Genomic DNA, 19163 nt, shown 5'->3' with positions numbered 1-19163 from the left:
CATTTCCCATATCTAATCAGTGTTCAATTCTTGGACATTTCTAATACCTCTTATCATTTCCGTCTTTCATCTAGTCTCTCTCCCTGTCACCAGTTTTTTCTTAATCCCAAATCTTCTAAATTAGTCTATTTAAATTGTAGAACTGATTATTTTGCTCCTTTCTACAAAACCTTTCAATGACTTTGACTATTAAGACCAAATTCCTTAATATGTCATTGAAGGCTCAATGCCCCACGATGAAACTCTCAATCTGGTCTTATTTCTCGCAAGTCTTCAATAGCTCATTTGGAGCTGTTATCTACCTCTCTATATCCACGTGTCTGTTTTTACACTCCCTCCACCTGAACTACTCTCCTCTCCCCATGGCAAGTGGCAAATTAAATTTAATCTACCCTACAAAGCCCAAAATAATTTCCATCTCCTCCAGAATGAGGCACTCTTGAGTCTGCAACTCTGCCCTTTGAAATATGTATGTTCTCTTTCTTTTTTCCACAATCACTGTATTTTGATACTGTTCCAACTGCATGTCGGTTCCTCTTAACGTTCATTTTTTGTGCTTCTCGTGTATCTGTCTTGTACCTTGCACACTTGCCACTGGATTAGGAGCTACCCCATGGCAGAAACAATCTCCGCAAAGGTTAGCATACACAGTGCCTTGCACTTAGAAACTTCCTAATAGCATATTATTGCTAAAACATATTATTGCTAAAGTGATTTAAATAGAAAAAGCACGAGGCCTACCATAGTAAGCTATTTCTTTGATAATCAGAATATTTTTGTATTCTATCTGATGAGTGAAATCTAGAGCTTCCTCTTAGATATCAGTAAGACAGCACAGGTAGGGTGTAAGGTTGGCAGCTGAGGGTACAGGGCACAAGCATGAACTCTATAGCATGGTGTGAGTCCTGGCCCTGCTTCTAGCTAGTAGCATGGCCTTGGCAGTGAAGTGAACAACCTGATGGATTAAATCAACACCAAGAATTTTCTCCTATTGTAGATAAGATACAATCTTTGAAATTACTCTCATATTTCTTATTAACAAACTCCAAAACAATGATTTTCATAAAATGTCCCTTATACCCATGACCACAAATATCTGCTGGGTAGGAAAAACGTCAATTTGTACTGGTAGCTAATCATCTCCTGCAACAGCATCACTCAGTCTCCAATCACTCCATTTCAATAGTTAATCAACAGCAGACAACTTTGTTGCTCATCACTTTACAACTGCGTGATGTGGCCAGCTGCTAGCAGACACACCTTAAAACCTTTTGAAGCAGCAATGTGGGCAGCAGTCCAGCCTTCTCTGTCGGCATGGTTAATGAGGTCTGCAGGAACTACAGGCTTGGATGTGCCTTCAGAACTCTCTTCTCGATCCAAGTCAAAGATGCCTGACTCAGGCTCCTCTTCATTCACAGAGTTTCCATGAGTGGGTACCCGATGGTACATAAGGAGCTTCAGGCTGTCCACACTACCAGTGTCCACAGCTGCATGAACTGGTGTCCAGCCATCCTGAAAATAAAATGACCAGGGGGAAAGGGTTGGTGACAACATGAGTGTTGAGAACAGTGTTATTTAAAGCTCACCTTGAAATGTTCCTGGGTATTGTAAGGAAAACGTAAAATGGTCAGGCTCCCTCAGCTGGTCGGAATCTTGCTGAGCATGACCTAGCCTGTTTGATGTAAATATGTTAACTGTGCACGTGCGCCCAGGTGTTTCTTGGCTATTGTCTGATGTAATTGCGCATGTGTGCCAAGGTGTTCCTTGGTTATCTGACTTGCACCCAGGTGTCCCTAGGTTATCTGACTTAAGTATAAAGGACTAACAGCTCCAATCCACAGGGCCCCTGAGATGCCACCAGGCTGCCACTGTATCTGTCGCTGGATCTGCTGTAAGCTGCTGCTGCTGAGGCTGGCTGGGGACAGAGCTCATGTCAAATCATGCATGTCAACCTTGCCAACGGCTCCCAGGATCTTTTCCAATTACCTAGCTCATGACCTGCATATGAGGGGTCTATGACCCAGCCTGCATATGAGGGGTCTGTGACCCAGTCTGCACAGAACAGGTTTGAAGGGTCTGTGACCCAGACCGACAACGGGTTTGAGGGGTCTGTAACCTAGCCCGACAGGTACGTACCACCGAGCTGGGAAAAGCAGGCATTCTAATGCTGAATATCCCTGGTAAGCTGAGTAAAGATCTCTGACCTCTGTGGGTTACTATACTTCCCACTGCTATGACTCATGTTTGCTATTCTGTAATTATTTCCACCTAACAGCCATTTAGAGTGATCAGGTACTGCCCGGGAGGGTAACTGAACATTATGTATGATAACCCAAAGTCTCAATTTAATACTATGAAAGGAAATGAACTTTAGCATAAAGAGATTTTTAAAAAAACTTATATACAGAATGATGTTATTAGTAATGTACTAAAAGAATGCTGTTATAAGCCAGTTTTACTTATAAGGCAGTGTCCTAACTTTAGTGATCTTAAAATTGTATGCCAACCTATTCCAGAAGGAAAGATCCTAGATAACAGGGAGGAGGTAGACACGCAGGAAAAACCAAGCCAAATAATTTCATTGGATGTCATGGGCCTCTATTGAGTGCTCTGCGATTGCAGAGGGATACTTACAAGCTTAGAAAATGTTCCAACTAAAATTATTGGGTCCATTTTCTAAAATATATTATTACTTTGGAGCCTTTATCACCCACTTAGCTGGCTTTTATAATAGATGCAGAACTCTTTTCTAGGGCAGTGATTCTCAGGTGTGCTCCCCAGACCAGCAGCATGAGCATCACCTAAGAACTTGTTAGAAATACAAATTCTAATCCCAGATCTAATGAATCAGACACTCTGGGGTGGGGGCCACCAATCTGTTTTAACAAGCACTCCAGGTGATTCTGATGCACTAAAGTTTGACAGCACTATTCCAGGGAAATAGTTCTTGGTTCTATCTATAGTCTCTCATTTCTACATAGAGATGGGTCTGCCTTCTATTCAGGAACCCATCTTCACTTGTTTTTAACATTTTTCACGAAAAACTGAGCCTTATTGTGATGATTTGTATTATGACTTTATTTTATTTTTCTGCCTTTATTTTCCCTTTGACAAATTTTTCATGTGGTATTTCATATTGTTGTACTAAATTATATTTCAGTGAGCTGTGCTCATGTTTTTTATTTTTTTAAGAATCCACGGTAGAAGACACAGAGAAAAAAGACAATAAATGGCAGCAATCTAAATTTAGTCTAAGTAATCTGATCATTTGCTAAAGCTGTTCCTTGATGATGTGGCTTTTTCTCTGGTTCTGCACTTCATACCAATAAAGCCCACTTGGCTAAGACAAGACCATGGCTGGGCAGTAACTGGAGTACTGAGTATAGTCCTCAGGCTTCAGTCAGGTAAAGGAATTTCATGGCTTGTTCTTCCTTGAGTCGTGGACACCTTTACTTGGGTAGCAGCCTTGGATAGGCACCAGAATGTAAGTGCTTTGGACCTTTCCTAATTTACATTACAAAGGCACATGGCCATTCCTGAAGAAACTTTCAATCTTCCATTCTCCTCTGATACTTTCTTATTAAAAGGCACAAGACATTATTAATCATTCCCTTAAGATCATCCATCAATTATACTGTTTATCTCTGTACTTCTGAGCATCTGTACTTCTGAAGATTTTGTTCAGCTCATCAACAACTAGCTTGACAACATGGATTTCTGTGTTCTCTAGATTACACAGAATGTGACTTAAATTTTTATGTGTACTACTAATTTTTCATTCAGCATGGTGATGTAAAATTCATTTATTTTTCATCTATAAGGTAAAATTTTATAACAAATATGTGTAATACCATGGATTGCTTAGATAAAATATATAAAATAACATGAAGAAATGTGAAACTAACTTATTTTCTCAGATTTTCAAAGAATAGAAAGGAGAGTTTTGTTTTTTAAAACTCTAGCAATAAGATTCAATGAAAAATGTTTATACCTAGTTTACTATATCCCTGCTTATATCATTAAATGCTGGTTCTCTTTGGGAAAAATCACATAAGAAAACCCAGGATCTAAGATTATTATTTGTTGAATGAATAAAAACTTATTACACTTTCTCCTGTATTTCTGAATCATAGGACACAGGTATTTGTTTTCTTGTTTTACACACGAATAATCTGAGGCTCAGAGGTTAAAGGACTGGTTAGGCCAATGAGGAAGCCTTTTAATTAGTAGGGAAAAGACTCAAACAGAGGTCAGACACTTTCCAAATCCAATATCCTAAAAAACAAAACAAAGTAACCTGTATTTTAACATAGTTTGTTTTTCTAACCGTAGAGTTTGCAGACACATTGTAAATTACATATATAGGAAAAGAAAATTGATACTCACTGTGGTTTTTACACTTCGGTCAGTTCCAGCTTCCAACAAGAGTTCAATACATTCTTTATTTCCATTTTTACAGGCCAGGTATAGAGGGGTCTGTCCTCCATCAGCAGCATGATTAATATTAGCATCATATGCAATTAATAATTCTACACACCTAAACACAAGATTATGACTAATTACATAAAAACTGAGTTTGAGAAGATACAACAATCACAATTCCTTGAACTTGTTAAGGCAAGTGAACAGATATGATGTTGATGGCGGGGCAGGGAGGGAAGAAAAGGAGGAATTGGTAAAGGGACGCAAAAATCAACTACATTATATATTGACAAATGAAAATTAAAAAAAGAATTAGAATAGGCTATGTTGACATTGCATGCAAGACATACCTGTTACTTTTATTCAGAAAACTGAAATAAGTTCTTATAATAAAAATAATACATGATTGTTAAAAAAAAAAAAACAAAAACCAAAAAACTGGGTTTGACTTCTGAAGCACCACCTGGCCAAGATATTAAATTAAAAAAAATAAAGCTGAAGCAATTCTGCATCTTTATATACATCAATTATTTTTATTTATAGATAGCAATTACTGAGGATCTTATTATATGGATATTGTTTTTTTAAATGGCTAAAAACTATATTTTAATAAAAAACTACTCCCATGAAAATTTAAAACAGTAGTTTTGATTGAGTGATGAAACCGGTTCATGACACTTTTCTGTAACCAATTTGTAAAAGTGGAGTCCTTGAAATATGTTTAACTTGGGATGAATGGCTTGACTGTACTTAATATACACATATATATATAATTTGTTGTTCAAAATAGCTTGAATCTTGAAAAAAAGGCAGGCTGCTGAATCATTCTGAGATTTTCCCTTGAGAAAATCATTATAAATAGCGTAGACAGCAGGGCACCATGCATCTCCTCTATAAAAGGCAGTATGGAGGCTGAGAATAGGGCTGCCTTAGGGAGAAAAGACAGCAGAGTTTGGTGTCCTGTCTCCTCAAGGAAACTAGTTTTGAGGAAAAAGACAGCTAAGCAGAAACTCCCTGCCCTGAGAATCAAGACAGAATGAAATAAAGTCAACACTTTGTGACACTTAGTAACTGCTTAGCACCCAGAGCTTGATCTTGTAAAATCAACTAAGAATAAATGTAGGAAACAGGGATCAATCATAATCAAATTAAGAAGCAATTCACATCATCTTTGTTTTTTTGTTTTTTTACTCAGATGAATTTTTTTCTTGTCTTTCTTTGGCATTATTTGGTCTGTTGGTATATATCTTAAACATAAGGTACATGTTAACACATGTGTGTATCATACCCATTTAAATTAATTAATCTCTGGATTTCCCCTGGGTTCTTCCTTTTCACAAAGGTATCCATGCCTTCACTTCTGTGACTGTTCCACTCTCCAGGGAAGTAGCCCTACAGATTGCCCGATCACAGATAAAGGTAAAAGCATAGCCCAGAAAAAGAAATCACTTTTGGAGGACTCAGGATACATCCAAAAAGTGACAGCAAAGCAAGTCCCTATGGTTCTCAATAACAAACTCCAGGTGATGACACATGTATTAGACATGCAGGAAAAAAAATAATACCATATATTAAGGATGCATTTTGAATTTAAAAAACTTACACCTATGATTAGTGACATCAATGTGAACCTTAAAACCCATACTTCAAGAATTTTGTAATTTGTTAAAGAACATTTCTATCAGGACAGTTGGATTAAAAAGTTGAAAACAGCTTGTACTCCCCACAACCTGCCATTTCAGCAGAGGCAGAGAAAGCTACTTAGCTATATTCTAGTTCATTATTAAAATATGACTTGTAATTTTAAAAAGTCATGCCTATATTTAACTGACTTAGTAAGCTACTGAAGAAATCATTGCCAAAGTCATGTGTATTTTAATTAATACGCTCTCTTCAGTTTTAATGCTCAAACTTTCAGGACATAAAATTATTGCTTCAATTATTTTAAATGGTAAAACTAGATGAATAATCAGGATTTAAAACTGAATAAATTGCCACTTGGGATTTAAGATTATTACAAATAACATAATTCTATGTTTTACTTTTAAAGCCATCCTAAGTAACAATGATGGAGGTCTGAGTGGTAGAAAATATTGAACCACAAGCTTCTTAACAGTCCCTGATCTCACTATGTATGCGCAGATACACTATAGATTATTGTCTTCAGAAGATTATTGTCTGCACGTTCATTCACATGCAGTTTGGACACAGCATGTTTCTCTTCCTCACTTTCCTCATATACAACCACTTTATTATTAAGAAGAGCAAATTTAGGACACAACTTTGGATTTAAATCCTCAAATATGTTTAGTGAATTTATTTGCCGATGGATAGTAAGCACTAGTTTTCACATTCGGCCAGAACTAAAATATATATGCAAATTATAAAAGGAGGTCCTTTTCAAAGAGAAAGAGAAAAAAAATAATTAAGATCATCACTTACTCAAAATGTCCCTGAGCAGCTGCAGCACACAAGGGTGTGAAGCCATTTTTATCAGCAGCATTGACTTGGGCTTCTGCATTCAGCAGCAATCTCACACAGTCTATGGATTTAAACACAAAAACATGTTAATTCCCCATTTAGAGTCACGATGAGCCAAATTCTATGCAAGCTGTGGATAGATTCTAAACCCAAAGGACCTCTCCCATGTACAGTTAATCTGATAATTCTATCATGGCAGATGTGGGACCCCACAGACTATTTCATAGGGAAAGCAGCCTGTTTCACCAAAGATTATAATACCCCAGATTTACCAACTAAGACATGATTTTTTTTTTTTTGGTGCGTTTGGAAGAACTACTGAGGAGTAAAAGAAATGTCATGTGCTAGAAGACGCTTTATCAGATTCTTGCACCAGCTTCTCCCAGGAAATAATGTTTTTGGACAGAAAACCAAATCCATTCCTGAAATCGAAACAACATTCTTTGTATTCTAATAGTTAAATTCTTACTTTATGATGTTAATTTAATTAACTGTTAAAAGGTTTCTGTAAGGTGGCCGTCCTACATTTAACTCCGTGAACAAGGACAAAGGAGAGCCTACACAAAGTCACCTAACACAGGCATATCACCCACCCCTCATGCTGTGTTATTTACTGATATAATTTCTCTATGTTAAAGAAAATCTCCATAATGCTTTTGAAGTAAAAAAGAATTCTAAAGTACTTTAAAAATAACGAGCTATCTTTGCTGACTAGAATCTTCCACGTATCTAAATCACTCAACAATCATATGCTCACATATGCAGTGCTATTGGGCTTTGCATTTGCACTCCGATCATCCTTTTTCTGTACTACCATATGTTTTGGTATACTTGACTATAGGACTTGCATTTTAAAGAACAAGAATAATTCCCAGTCTTCATCTATATTTCATTTGTAGTTATGTAATTTTTCAGTTCACTTAAAAAATCTAAATAACCATAAATTGTTCCAACTACACAACAATTTCAGACCCATGACCTTTCCTAACTACTAAAACTTTCCCTTGCTGTAGCATACACTAAAGCCCTGATGCTTTGACTCTCACCTGTCAGGTATTTCTAACAGATAAATTAGGGCTATTCTGTCCTAACCAACATGATCACAGATGAAGGACTTTATTCTAAAATGTGCCTTAGTTACTAAACCCAAGATTTCTATAGGCACAATACATTTCATTGTGCATAAAAACAAAGACTATTCATTACTAGCTGCAGTAAAATATTATATTAAGGAACTGCTGTGGATAGATTATTCTGCCCAAACTCACTAGGTTTGTTATGTCCCCCAAAGTTCCAGGTATTGGAAACTTGTCCCCCACTGTGACAAAGTTGAGAGAGTGGGAAATTCTATAGTGATGACTGAAAGATGGGGCCTTAGGGAGGTGATCGGATTGTAAGGACCATGCCTTAGATCATGGGCATGGTTCTAAGGGCTTTAAAAGGAGAGCACCTGAGTGTCTCTCTCTCTCTCTGCTCCACCATGCTCTGCCATATGAGATCCCAGCATTGCTGTAAAGCCACCACCAAAAAGACCCTCACCAGATGTGTTCTCTGGACTTTGGACGTCCAAGCCTCTGAAACTGTAAGCAATAAATTTTGTTTTCTTACAAATCACCCAGTTCCATGTATTTTGTTATAAGCAACAGAAATGGACTAATACAGAAAATTTGTAACAGAGAAGTGGGGTGTTGCTCATAACAAATACTTGAAAACGTGCAATCAGCTTTGGAACTGGGTGTTGAGAAGAAGCTGTATGAATCTGGAGAGCAGGCTAGAAAAAGTCTAGATGCTGGTGGGAGTTTAGAAGACAAGAAAACTAGGAAAAGTTTGGAACTTGTTAGATACTGGTTAGATGTTGGTGAGCACAATGTTGATAGAAATATGGACAATTAAAGAAATAAGTTTTTTGGAAACTGGGGCAAAGATCACCCTTGCTATGAACTGGCAAGGAATGTGACTGCAATCTGTTCATGCTGTAGCCCAGTGATTGTTTACTGAGAAGATTAGTACAGAAGAAAAGAATTAAGAGAATGAAAAGAAGATTTTGAAGTCATTTCAGAGATCTTGGAGGCTGCATCTTCCATTACAAGACCAGAGGTTTAGGGAGACAGAATGGTCTTGGGGAACAGGCTCAAGAAACCTTCCATGGGCTCTTTGCCCAGGGCCACTTCAGGATGCTGCTCCCCATACCAGCACCCCAGCTGCTTTGGCTGCTCCAGCCATGGCTAAATTGGCCCCAGGTGTGGCTGGACCTGCAGCTTTGGAAGATAAAAACCAGAAACCGTGGCGGTGTCCACATGGTGTTAGGTCTGCAGACTCGCAGAATGCCAAAGCTATGGAGGCTTGGGAGCCTTCACCCTGATTTCAAAGGATGTATGGAAAAGCCTGGGGTCCAGGGAAGAGATCTGTCACAGGGGCAGATTTACCACATAGTCTTTGCTAGAGCAATGCTAAGAGGAAATCTGGGGTTGGAGTGGCAGAAGAAATACCCACCAAGGCCATGTGTAGTGGAGCTGTGACAAAGGGACTGCCATGGAGACCCCAGAACTGTGGAGCTCCCAGCATGCAACACCAGCCTGAGAGAGTTAAAGCATGGCCCGAATCCAGGAAAGCCACAGAAGCAGAACTGCCTGAGGACTTGGGGACCCAACCTTCATACCAGCGTTCAGAGGAGGTCAAACATGGAGTGACGGTACATGATTTGCCAGCTTTGAGATTTAAAGCCTGCCCTGCTGGGTGTCAGACTTGCTTAGGACCTGTTACACCTTTCTTTTTGCCTATTTCTCCCTTTTTGAATGGGAATATGTATTGTTTGTCTCACCACTGTATCTTGGGAGTAGATAACTTGTTTTGATTTCACAGATGGAACTCTGAACTTTAGACCATTGAAACAAGACTTTGGGGATGAAATGAATGTATTTGTGTATGAAAAGACATGAGTTTTGGGGGGCCAGGGGTGGAATGCTGTGTATTGAATATCTCCCCTAAACTCACTAAAGCTTAAATTGTGTCCCCTAAAGTTCCAGGTATTGGAAACTTGGCCCCCACTGTGACACAGTTGAGAGAGTGGGGAATCCTATAGCGGTGATTGAAAGATGGGGCCTTGGGGAGGTGACTGGATTGTGACGACCACGCCCTAGATCATGGGCATGGTTCCAAGGGCTTTAAAGGAGAGCACCTGAGAGTCTCTCTTTCTCTGTTCCACCATTTCTGCCATGTGAGATCCCTGCATTGCTGTAAAGCCACCACCAAGAAGACCCTCACCAGATGTGTTCCCTGGACTTTGGTCTTGCCAGCCTCTGAAACTGTAAGCAATAAATTTTGTTTTCTCACAGATCACCCAGTTCCATGTATTTTGTTATAAGCAACAGAAATGAAATAATACAGGAACTATACAATTTGGACTTTTTAATGTTAACAAAAACTTAAACCTTATGTAAAAACAAAAATAAAATTATCCACTACTACCTGTAAGAGAAAACTGAAACCAAAATGGACCTTTTGCTCATAGCAATGATTACAAGTGTTTTTGACTTTCCATCCTTTTGCAAGTGCGTGGTATGATGAGATAAGAGCTCGCCATTTTTACCTGTATGTCCATTCTTAGCAGCAGAATACAAGGCAGAATGGCCATCTTCACAGGAGTAATTAATGTCCAGTCCTTCTTCATTAAGCAGCATTGATAATAAAGTGACATTTCCCTGGGCAGCAGCTTGCTGAAGAAGGGTGGGCCTGCCAGCCAGGGGGGCAGGACCACCACTCATTAGCAAAGGGGTTAGGGAGGGTGACCAGCCTGTAGGTTAAAGTGACCCTCGTTAGAGCAGGAGAAAGGACAAGAGACAGATATTACCCATCCCTTCTGAATTACACACACACAAACATATGAACATGTATCCTCAAGAGGATTATGTGGTTTCTAACATTATCAATATGTTAATATTTACTCAGCATGAATCTGTACTGTTATTTCAGATCTTATATTGGCTGCTAATTAAATTAACATTACATCATAAGTTATTTTTAGTCATCAGTCTTGCACAGATAAATGTTAAAGTGGTGACTGGTTTTAGGAAACTAAGATGGCTGTCTCATTTTAAAAGTTCAAATTGCTCTTTAGGATTTCAAAACAATTTGAACTTTAAAATCATGTTAAGGTTTCCTCAATTTCAATATCAATCTGAAAAAGTGAACTGACATTTTTAGGTATAAGACAGAAATAATTATAAGAAATAGAGATTTTCTTTTTTCATCAATGTTTCTAAGGTACTTAACTATACATTTTTACATAAACCACTAAGACGGACCAAACACTGTCAAGGAGCTTATTTACATTCCTTGAACTCCCTTATTTGGAAATAAAGGTAACAGAGGCCAACTACTATTCGCTATTAATTGCTAATGCAAACACAACATATATGACTGGATCTAGAATACATTGGCACAAATATTCAATACACAATTTTGAAGACTGTGTCATCTGGCCATCTTTACAACATGTCCAACAGACTTTTAATCAGCCAACAAAACAGGACACTCTACCATATAGTTTTAACAAAAATAATAAGAGTTATCATAGTTAGATATTTCTCATCAGTGTTTAGCAGCTTTAGAAGAGAATCTGTTAAGTGTGTGAAGTCGGCTGCATATAGCATGGAAAATTTTCTGAATTCTTCCTTGATCAAAAGGCTGTAAAAACAGTAAAGTAAAAATGTTTATTTAATGTGATATATAGTATCTGTGCATTTAAGGCTTACATACAGTGAACTTTCAAAATAAGTCATTTTACTTTTCTCCATATAGAGCCCCAGTACCTTCAAATAACGACGTTGTATATATATATATATATATATATATATATATATATATATATACACACACACACACACATAGAGAATTCCTGAGGGCACACTTTCTACATATATTTATGGAATCATTCTCTTTAGTAAGATACAATAGATGAATGTTTTATATTCCCTGCACATCAGTATCAAGACAATGTTCTAGGTATGTGGGTGTTATATTACTATGTATGTGACTCTCAATTCTTATGAATGAATCCTAAATTATTGGTCTTAAATTCCTTTAATAAATATTAAAATGGTGCATATGAAAAAATTTCTCAGTATTTTAAAAATTATTTACAAAACAAAACAAAGCCATTTATACAAATGAACCTACAGTGCTTATTAAAAACTGGATATTACATCTTTATAATCAATTATTTGGGTCCATGAATAATTTATTGTTTTTATCCTATTAGGAATGCAGTGACATACAAAACCAAAAGCCTCATGAAATTCAATGTTTATCTAAACTTTATGATATTTTCCCACTAATATTCATTAGCTCTTCTTACAAAAGTAGTATTTTTACTTCATACTTACAAGAAGGCTCCTCTCTGGTACATTTTACCTTTTGTATTTTCTTAAAAACAAACAAACAAAAAAACAGGCCCACAAAAATTAAATCAGTACTTATTAGAAATAGAGGATAAACAGAAATTATAAATACCAAGGTATGAAACCTTGACTGCACAGCAAACACAGGCAATATGAAGGCATCGCACTATCGTCCTCTGTGGAACAGGAGGGGATGCAGCTCACGCTCTCAGCCAGTTTCTTTCTCTCTCATTCTCTCATTCTCTCTCTCTCTAGATCTCATCCAAGGGGTCTTGGTTATTGATATTCTATTATGAATACCAACACGTGTATAGTCAGTGGTTTGCTATTCTTTTGGGTTTTATTTTCATTTTTCTTTTTTCACCAGAATTCTAGGCTTTGGGAGGATAGTTTCAATATATTTTTCAACTGCTTTGTGTAAAAATATTGAAGGATGAATATAATTTCCTGGGAAACTCCATTTTTAATATTGTTATCTGAAAGATAAAATATTTTATTCAAATTTTTTCTTAATCTTTAGACCACTCAAGAGCCTTGCAGTTCTCTTCCTGTTATACAGAACAGCAGCAGAAGATACATCGATTTCCTTATTTTCTTAGGGGGCTGTAATTAATATATTTTTTAAATGTTAACAAAAGAAAAATGCTTTATAAATACCAAGTATTTTTAAACTTCAAATACATTTTATATCCTCACTATCATTTCCAGTTTTCTCTAGCACAGACAAGCTTAAGTCACTTTAATAAATCCTGCTATAAATATGGAAACAAACAAAACTTCACTGCCAGACTATTGTTCACCTGAAATTCTCAACAATGATAGAAATGGTACTATTTTGTTAACTGGTTAAGAAATGGTTAAGTAATAACTGAACAGGCCTGTATTCACATAGCTACTCTAATGATGTTAGGAAAGGTCATTCAGCTTTCAGTGTCACATGCAAACATTAGTACAGGTGACATCTTGCACAACATGCCACGAGGAAGGGAACAGACTGAACATGCAATGGCAGAGGGAAGAGGAGTTGCCAACAGCTTCCGGCATCAGCTTCAGAGGGTGGAGAGGGTTAATGTCACAGCCCAGATCATTCTTATTTTCTGATGTAGCCTTTAAGCCAATCATACATGGAGAGTAATTTTAAAAATATATGTTTAAGGGAAAAAGTCTGAACCAAATCAAATAAAATGCATTAAAAACAAAACAAAACAGAAAAATAATTTCCAGGGGCATGGAAACTCAGTTGCCTGGAGCGATTTCTGGGCTGGGCTTCTGTTCATCTAACAATTGAAATGTGTTCATTTGACAAGTTTGGTAGGAACAAGGAATTCTAATTCATTAGAAGTTAAAACATTATTTAAATATTTAACATTTGGCAGTAGGTGTTGCCAATAGCATTAGGGTAATTTATAATGCAATTCATCAAAATAGTAACTTCTGTTATCCCAATTCTCCTTGGTGCTTTAACTAAGCCATAATTGTTTGTCATTGAAGCTGACATGGAAAATCAGGATTTTAGAGTTTGAAAGACCATGGGATCTAGCAGTTTCCCAAGAAAGGAGAGGTAATGAACTATTGTTTGAAAATTCATCAGGCAAAATTATTTTGAATATTATTTTTTGTTTGAAAATATTTTTTTTTTGGTTCAATGCTTTCATTTTTAAATGGAAAAGCTAATGGCTCAGAGAGAACATGCTTTCTAGGGTGATACTTACAAAGAAGCAGAAATGGAATAATCCTGACTTCGTACATTCAGTTCAGTGCTTGTTTGATCACTGAACTTGGGACAGACATCTGCCAGGTATTTGGCAGATGTGCTGTGTCCTCATGTCCTGTCCTTAGCAATCACGATGGCATTTAGTGGCTTTGTATAAGGTTGATACCTTTCAGTGGGCTTATGACCTGGAGAAGCACAAGCTCACCCAGGCACGGACAGGTTAAAAAGCAGGATGGAGGGAGCTCTGGTGCTTCCTACTTGCAATGGGAATGTGACAAAAATAGGGCAATCTAAATGGAAAACAGAATTGAAATCCTATATCTCAACTGGAGAGTTCAGGCTGACCTACATCCATAGTTGAGTTACACAGTTATACACCCCCATTATGTAAGTGTAATAACATTTCCATTCCCTGAACAGATGAGGTGCTCAGTCAACATTTCCTGAATGACTAAAGACTTCCAGTGCCTCTACTCTCCCCTAATAAGCCACATCTTATAATCAAATGATACAGAAATTTGTTATTCCACCAAAGGTAATAACCCTGTACTTCTGAGAATACTTTGGCCAAATTGCAAAAATCGGAGAATAGAGAATGAGGAGCCAGTTTCATGAACCTTTAGTGGATGTTGTTGCTTTGGTTCACCATGTTCTCTTTTGCTCTCCAAACATAAGCAAAGGACATTTTTCAGAGGAATTGTGGATCTTATGAAGGTCATTCTGGTAAATATATAGCAGATTAGGAATTCTTCATCTTTAAAAGTTAACTTAAAATCCTGCTGACAAGTTATGCTTCTCAGTCATGGATCCTGATTTTAAAACTTCTGTGCTGAAACCAAAGAGCATTTGTGGCTGGACCCTGGACCACAGCGATGACCAAGAAAACAACTGGCAAAGCCTCAAGGTATCAAAGCAAAGATGGCTTTGTATTTTTAAAAAACTGACAAAACATATATATTCCTGGGAAGCGTTTTCTACTTCACAGTCTATGCATTTAAGTCAATAGCACTGCCACAGCTCCAAACATTTTTGGAACTTGTGTAACTGCCTAAAGATCTTACAGTACATTCTGTGATTCTCCTGAATGGTAGCAAATATTCCTTTTCCGAGGGTGGGTTTAATTTGTCACAAACAGCTAACATTATTTTAGGCCAATGAGAAGGGCTGTCCAGCTTAGTAATATGATTTTGGATAAAAAATATGGAGAGCTGAATGCTTGCAAACACATCACAATATAATACCGAAGTCAATTCTAAAACAAATTCTCAAAAATGCTTTGATCACCAATATCATTGAAGCAGCGACAACACCTCTAGTTATTGCTTGCTCATGCTGTTCTAAGCTTGATGCCATGCTCTTTGATGTGTTATAGTATCTGATCCTCCTAACATCCACTCTCCCCCCATATAAGTAGCAAAGCTCCATATTAAGGAAGAGAAAACTTGCTCAGTTTAAGAAAAAATTGCCAAAAACACAATTGTAAATGGCAGAGCCTAGATTCCAATGCAGAGCTGACTAACTTCCAAGTCCATGCTGTTTCCAATACCCAATTTTGCCCCTCAAAATACAGATATAGTCTCACAAAGAGCTTAATTTCAAGGAGACAGTTTATGATTGAATAGATAAATCCTGGTGTACTGCTCTCATTACTTAATGATTAGCATGTATAGAGCTACCTGTTTTTCTCATGCCCACTTTCCCCTGTAAGTTTTAAATAAAACACTATTCAAACCTTCTTTTAATTTTTAAAGTTCCCTCCCACAGAAACAACTGTCTCTGCTTGCTATCCACTAAGATCCCCTGGTAGGACAGACATCTCCAAACAGAACTCCGACATGGTAACATTAGTTTAGAGCCACAAAGTGCTCAATGAAGAACTAATCCAGTCATGTCAATCAAAAGCAAGGCTTCCTCTACCAACTATGCAACAGAAAGGGAAAGTCCAGTTCTTCTTTGTTCAAGAGTCCCAATGAGGGGCCGGCCCGGTGGCGCACTGCTGCAGTGCGCCGCTTGGGAGCGCGGTGGCGCTCCCGCCGAGGGTTCGGATCCCACATACAGACCGGCCGCTCACTGGCTGAGCGAGGTGCGGGTGCGACACCAGGGGTTGCGATCCCGTTGCCGGTCCCGGTCCGGTACGGGCGCGACACTGAGGGTTGCATTCCGTTGCCGGACACGAAAAAAGACAAAAAGGAAAAAAAAAAAAAAAAAGAGTCCCAATGAGTTCATAAGCCACATCTGCAATGAAAACCTTCTCCAGTATAGCCCATATGCTATGCTACCCAACTGTGCTCAAGTGTTGGAAGAAGAAAGCTCTCAAGAGGGTAAACAGCTTTTGAAATTAGAGCAGAGATTTATAAATATTCAAACTTCATCTTTGAGGGTTAAAAAAAAAAACGCTTAACACCAAACAGATATTAAAACCTAGATTATACCAATTATAGAAGAAATCTAATCGATTTGATAATCCAGGGTAGTGTTAATAATAACTTTAAAGGATTTTTTTATGTCCTCTCGGAATGGATAGACTCTGACGATGCCTGTTTATACTGAGGTCTTGTGAGATAAATGTTTAATGAGAAGGAATACTCTTTTCTCCCATGGAAATGTTACAGCCTTTCTAAATTAATGGTCTCCATGTGCTTCAAACCACAATTTTCAGGTTATTTTAAAAGAAAAAAAGCACTCAGCATAACAAAACCGCAATTCATACAGCAAGATGAATCACCATACCCTGGGGCCTTTAAAGAAAAACACAAAAAAAGAGAGGAAAGAAATAGGGGGAAAAAAAAAAAGGAACAAATTAAAAAATAAAAAAAAAGTTTCAAGGCAATGTGAAGGAAATTGAGGCACGTGAGAAGACAGGCCACATTCTTAAAAAAGGGTATAATATTTCAATCCCTTTACCTGATGCTGTTACCAGGAGGCTGTCTGAGGCACCTGGTCTACGGGATGAGGCACTAACAGGGTTTATGGAAGAGCGAAAGGCAATGGTGGTAGGAATGACAAGGGAACTGTCTGAACATGCAGGTTGGTTCGATCCAGGGGTTTCAGCAGGCCAGGCACCCACCTGAGACGTGGCCAGGGCTGAAACAGCACAGCCTGCAGGTGCCACAGTTAAATCTATGGATGGTTTTGGTGGCAGCTGAGGGGAGGATGATTTAGGGAGGTTCTCCTCATTTATGACCCTGTTCCCTTGGGGCAAACTGGAAGGAGGCGAAGCCACAGTTTTGTTATCAACCTTGGCCCCTGCGTTTGAGGCCCTGCTGCTATCCATGATAACCTTGAGTTGGGGGTGTGGTGGAGAAGGAGTCTGGGAGAGCCCTGGCTTTTTTGGAGGGATAGGAGGAGGATTTCCTCTGTCAACTCGTGCTATACTGGGAGTCTTTAAACTGGTGCGACCAACGGGAGAGTAGGTGCCAACGTCCCCCGTAGGGGGGGCTCCGGGCCTTGGGGCTGCACTTGCTTGAGGGCTTGTAAATCTTGACAGTGCTTGGGTCACAGTATTCCGAGCAAGCTGTTTGGCCACTAGGTTGTCACGACTTGTAGGAGAGACATCTCTTGATGGAGGACTTTGGGTAGTATTTCCATTTTGGTCCGGGTCATTAGCATTGCCCTGAAATCTAAATCTAGCTGCTTGGATTCGTGGGTTTAGACCTGGATGCAAAGACGTGTTGGCACATGGTGAATGTAAACTGTGTACAGGCGGAGCCTGTGAGTGGTTCTGGGGAGCTGTGCCTGGGGCTTGAGCAATGGGAGGACCAGTGTTATTGGGAAGTGGGGGTACGCTACTTGTTAGGTCTGGTATTGAGCCAGGGCTAGGTCCATTTTCTTCAATTTTGCTTGCACTTGGAGGTGGGAGAGTGGGTAGAGAGGAGCCAATCAAGTCACAATGGGAAGCCTGCCTGTCAACACTTGGCCTGAGCAAGGTGGCATTGGTGCACACATTCCCTTTTGCATTTGCAGAGACTAGGGGGCTCCCTGTGGAAGGCTTTACAGGCACAGTCAAAGGCAACTTCTTCACATGGTCAGTGCTGTCTGTCACCAGGTCTGTCTGGCAAGCAACAGACCTTGTCACAGGTCCTTCTGTCCCCACAGATATAGAAACCAAACGCCTATCTTTTGTCTTCCGTGGGAGAGAGAGGCTTGGCTTACTGTCATTTCCCCTTTTCAGCTGCTCGATCATTTTCTTCATCTTGTCTATCTCCTCTTTGAGGTCAGTGGTGTGTGCTTCTTCGCGGTTCAGCTTGGCACGAAGCTGCTCCCGTTCAGTATCGAACTCTGAGAGCTGTTTTTCCATCTGAGCTTCCATTTCTGTGCTTCTGCGTTTCTCTGCAGAGAGTTCCTCTTCTAATTCATTTGTCTTCTTCTTTTCCTCTTCCAGCTTGGCCATGGCTTCCTCTAGCTTCTGGGCCTCCTCTATGACTTTGCCCGAGAGCTGTTTACACTCCTTCACGAGCATCAGGACCACCAGCTTGTTCTTGCCACGCTCCTCCTCGAGGCGGGCAGCCAGCTTCTTGTGCTCTTGCTCGAGGGTTTGTAGCTGAAGTTTCTCCATTTCCAGCTGGAAAAAATTCACAGGAAAGCCCTCATTAATCTACAGACCATTCTTTCCACCGAAGAAGTGCTTTTTTCGAGAGATTTTCATTAATTTTCTAACAATTACATGGTAAGGGTTAGCAAAAAATGTCACCTTTTCAAAATATGTTGTGAGAAGAAAGATAATATTTTAAAGACCTATTAAGATGAGAAAATAGATATAAATGGTTTTATGAAAAACATCTAAGTTACAACAACAGACAATTTTTAGATCTATTAAAGTTAACTATGAAAAAAGAGAACAATAATCGGATGCTTCAAATCACAGCAGAGTTCAGAAAGGTCCGTTTTCATAAAAATAGAGCCTTGTGAGGGAACTGGGGATATTAAAAAAAAGAGGTTTAATACCTTAAAATTACTAACTAATCTCTGAGGTACAGAATCATAAAAAGTGCTGAAAACAAAGGACTTTGGTTAAATGCTAAGCCCTTATATTTGATAATTGGATTACTTAGCTAAATAATGTAACTTCTTTGAGTTTCTTATGATGGGTTGTTGTCAAAGTCATATAAAATCGCATATGAAAGTTCTTTGAAAACTAGGCAGAGCTA

General features: G+C 38.6%; 2 protein-coding genes across 2 annotated transcripts in view; both read right to left on the bottom strand.

Annotated features, from left to right (window-relative positions):
* CTTNBP2 (cortactin binding protein 2) overlaps nucleotides 1–10690 on the bottom strand; it is a 68512-nt gene extending 57822 nt beyond the window's left edge. Inside the window, exons 1-4 of the mRNA XM_008568249.1 lie at nucleotides 10493–10690; nucleotides 6865–6964; nucleotides 4387–4537; nucleotides 1261–1512 (exon numbers count right to left, since the gene is read on the bottom strand). Coding sequence (XP_008566471.1) covers nucleotides 1261–1512; nucleotides 4387–4537; nucleotides 6865–6964; nucleotides 10493–10667 — 678 coding nt within the window. The 5' untranslated portion in view covers nucleotides 10668–10690. The remainder of the gene's footprint in view (nucleotides 1–1260; nucleotides 1513–4386; nucleotides 4538–6864; nucleotides 6965–10492) is intronic.
* LOC103586906 (cortactin-binding protein 2-like) overlaps nucleotides 10679–19163 on the bottom strand; it is an 80440-nt gene continuing 71955 nt past the window's right edge. The window contains exons 3-4 of the mRNA XM_008568259.1: nucleotides 17084–18577; nucleotides 10679–10696 (exon numbers count right to left, since the gene is read on the bottom strand). Coding sequence (XP_008566481.1) covers nucleotides 10679–10696; nucleotides 17084–18577 — 1512 coding nt within the window. The remainder of the gene's footprint in view (nucleotides 10697–17083; nucleotides 18578–19163) is intronic.

Source organism: Galeopterus variegatus, unplaced genomic scaffold (genome assembly GCF_000696425.1).
Source record: "Galeopterus variegatus unplaced genomic scaffold, G_variegatus-3.0.2 Scaffold22, whole genome shotgun sequence".
Taxonomy (NCBI): Eukaryota; Metazoa; Chordata; class Mammalia; order Dermoptera; family Cynocephalidae; genus Galeopterus; species Galeopterus variegatus.
The sequence above is the reverse complement of the archived record's forward strand: the minus strand, read 5'-3'. Positions and strand labels throughout refer to the sequence as shown.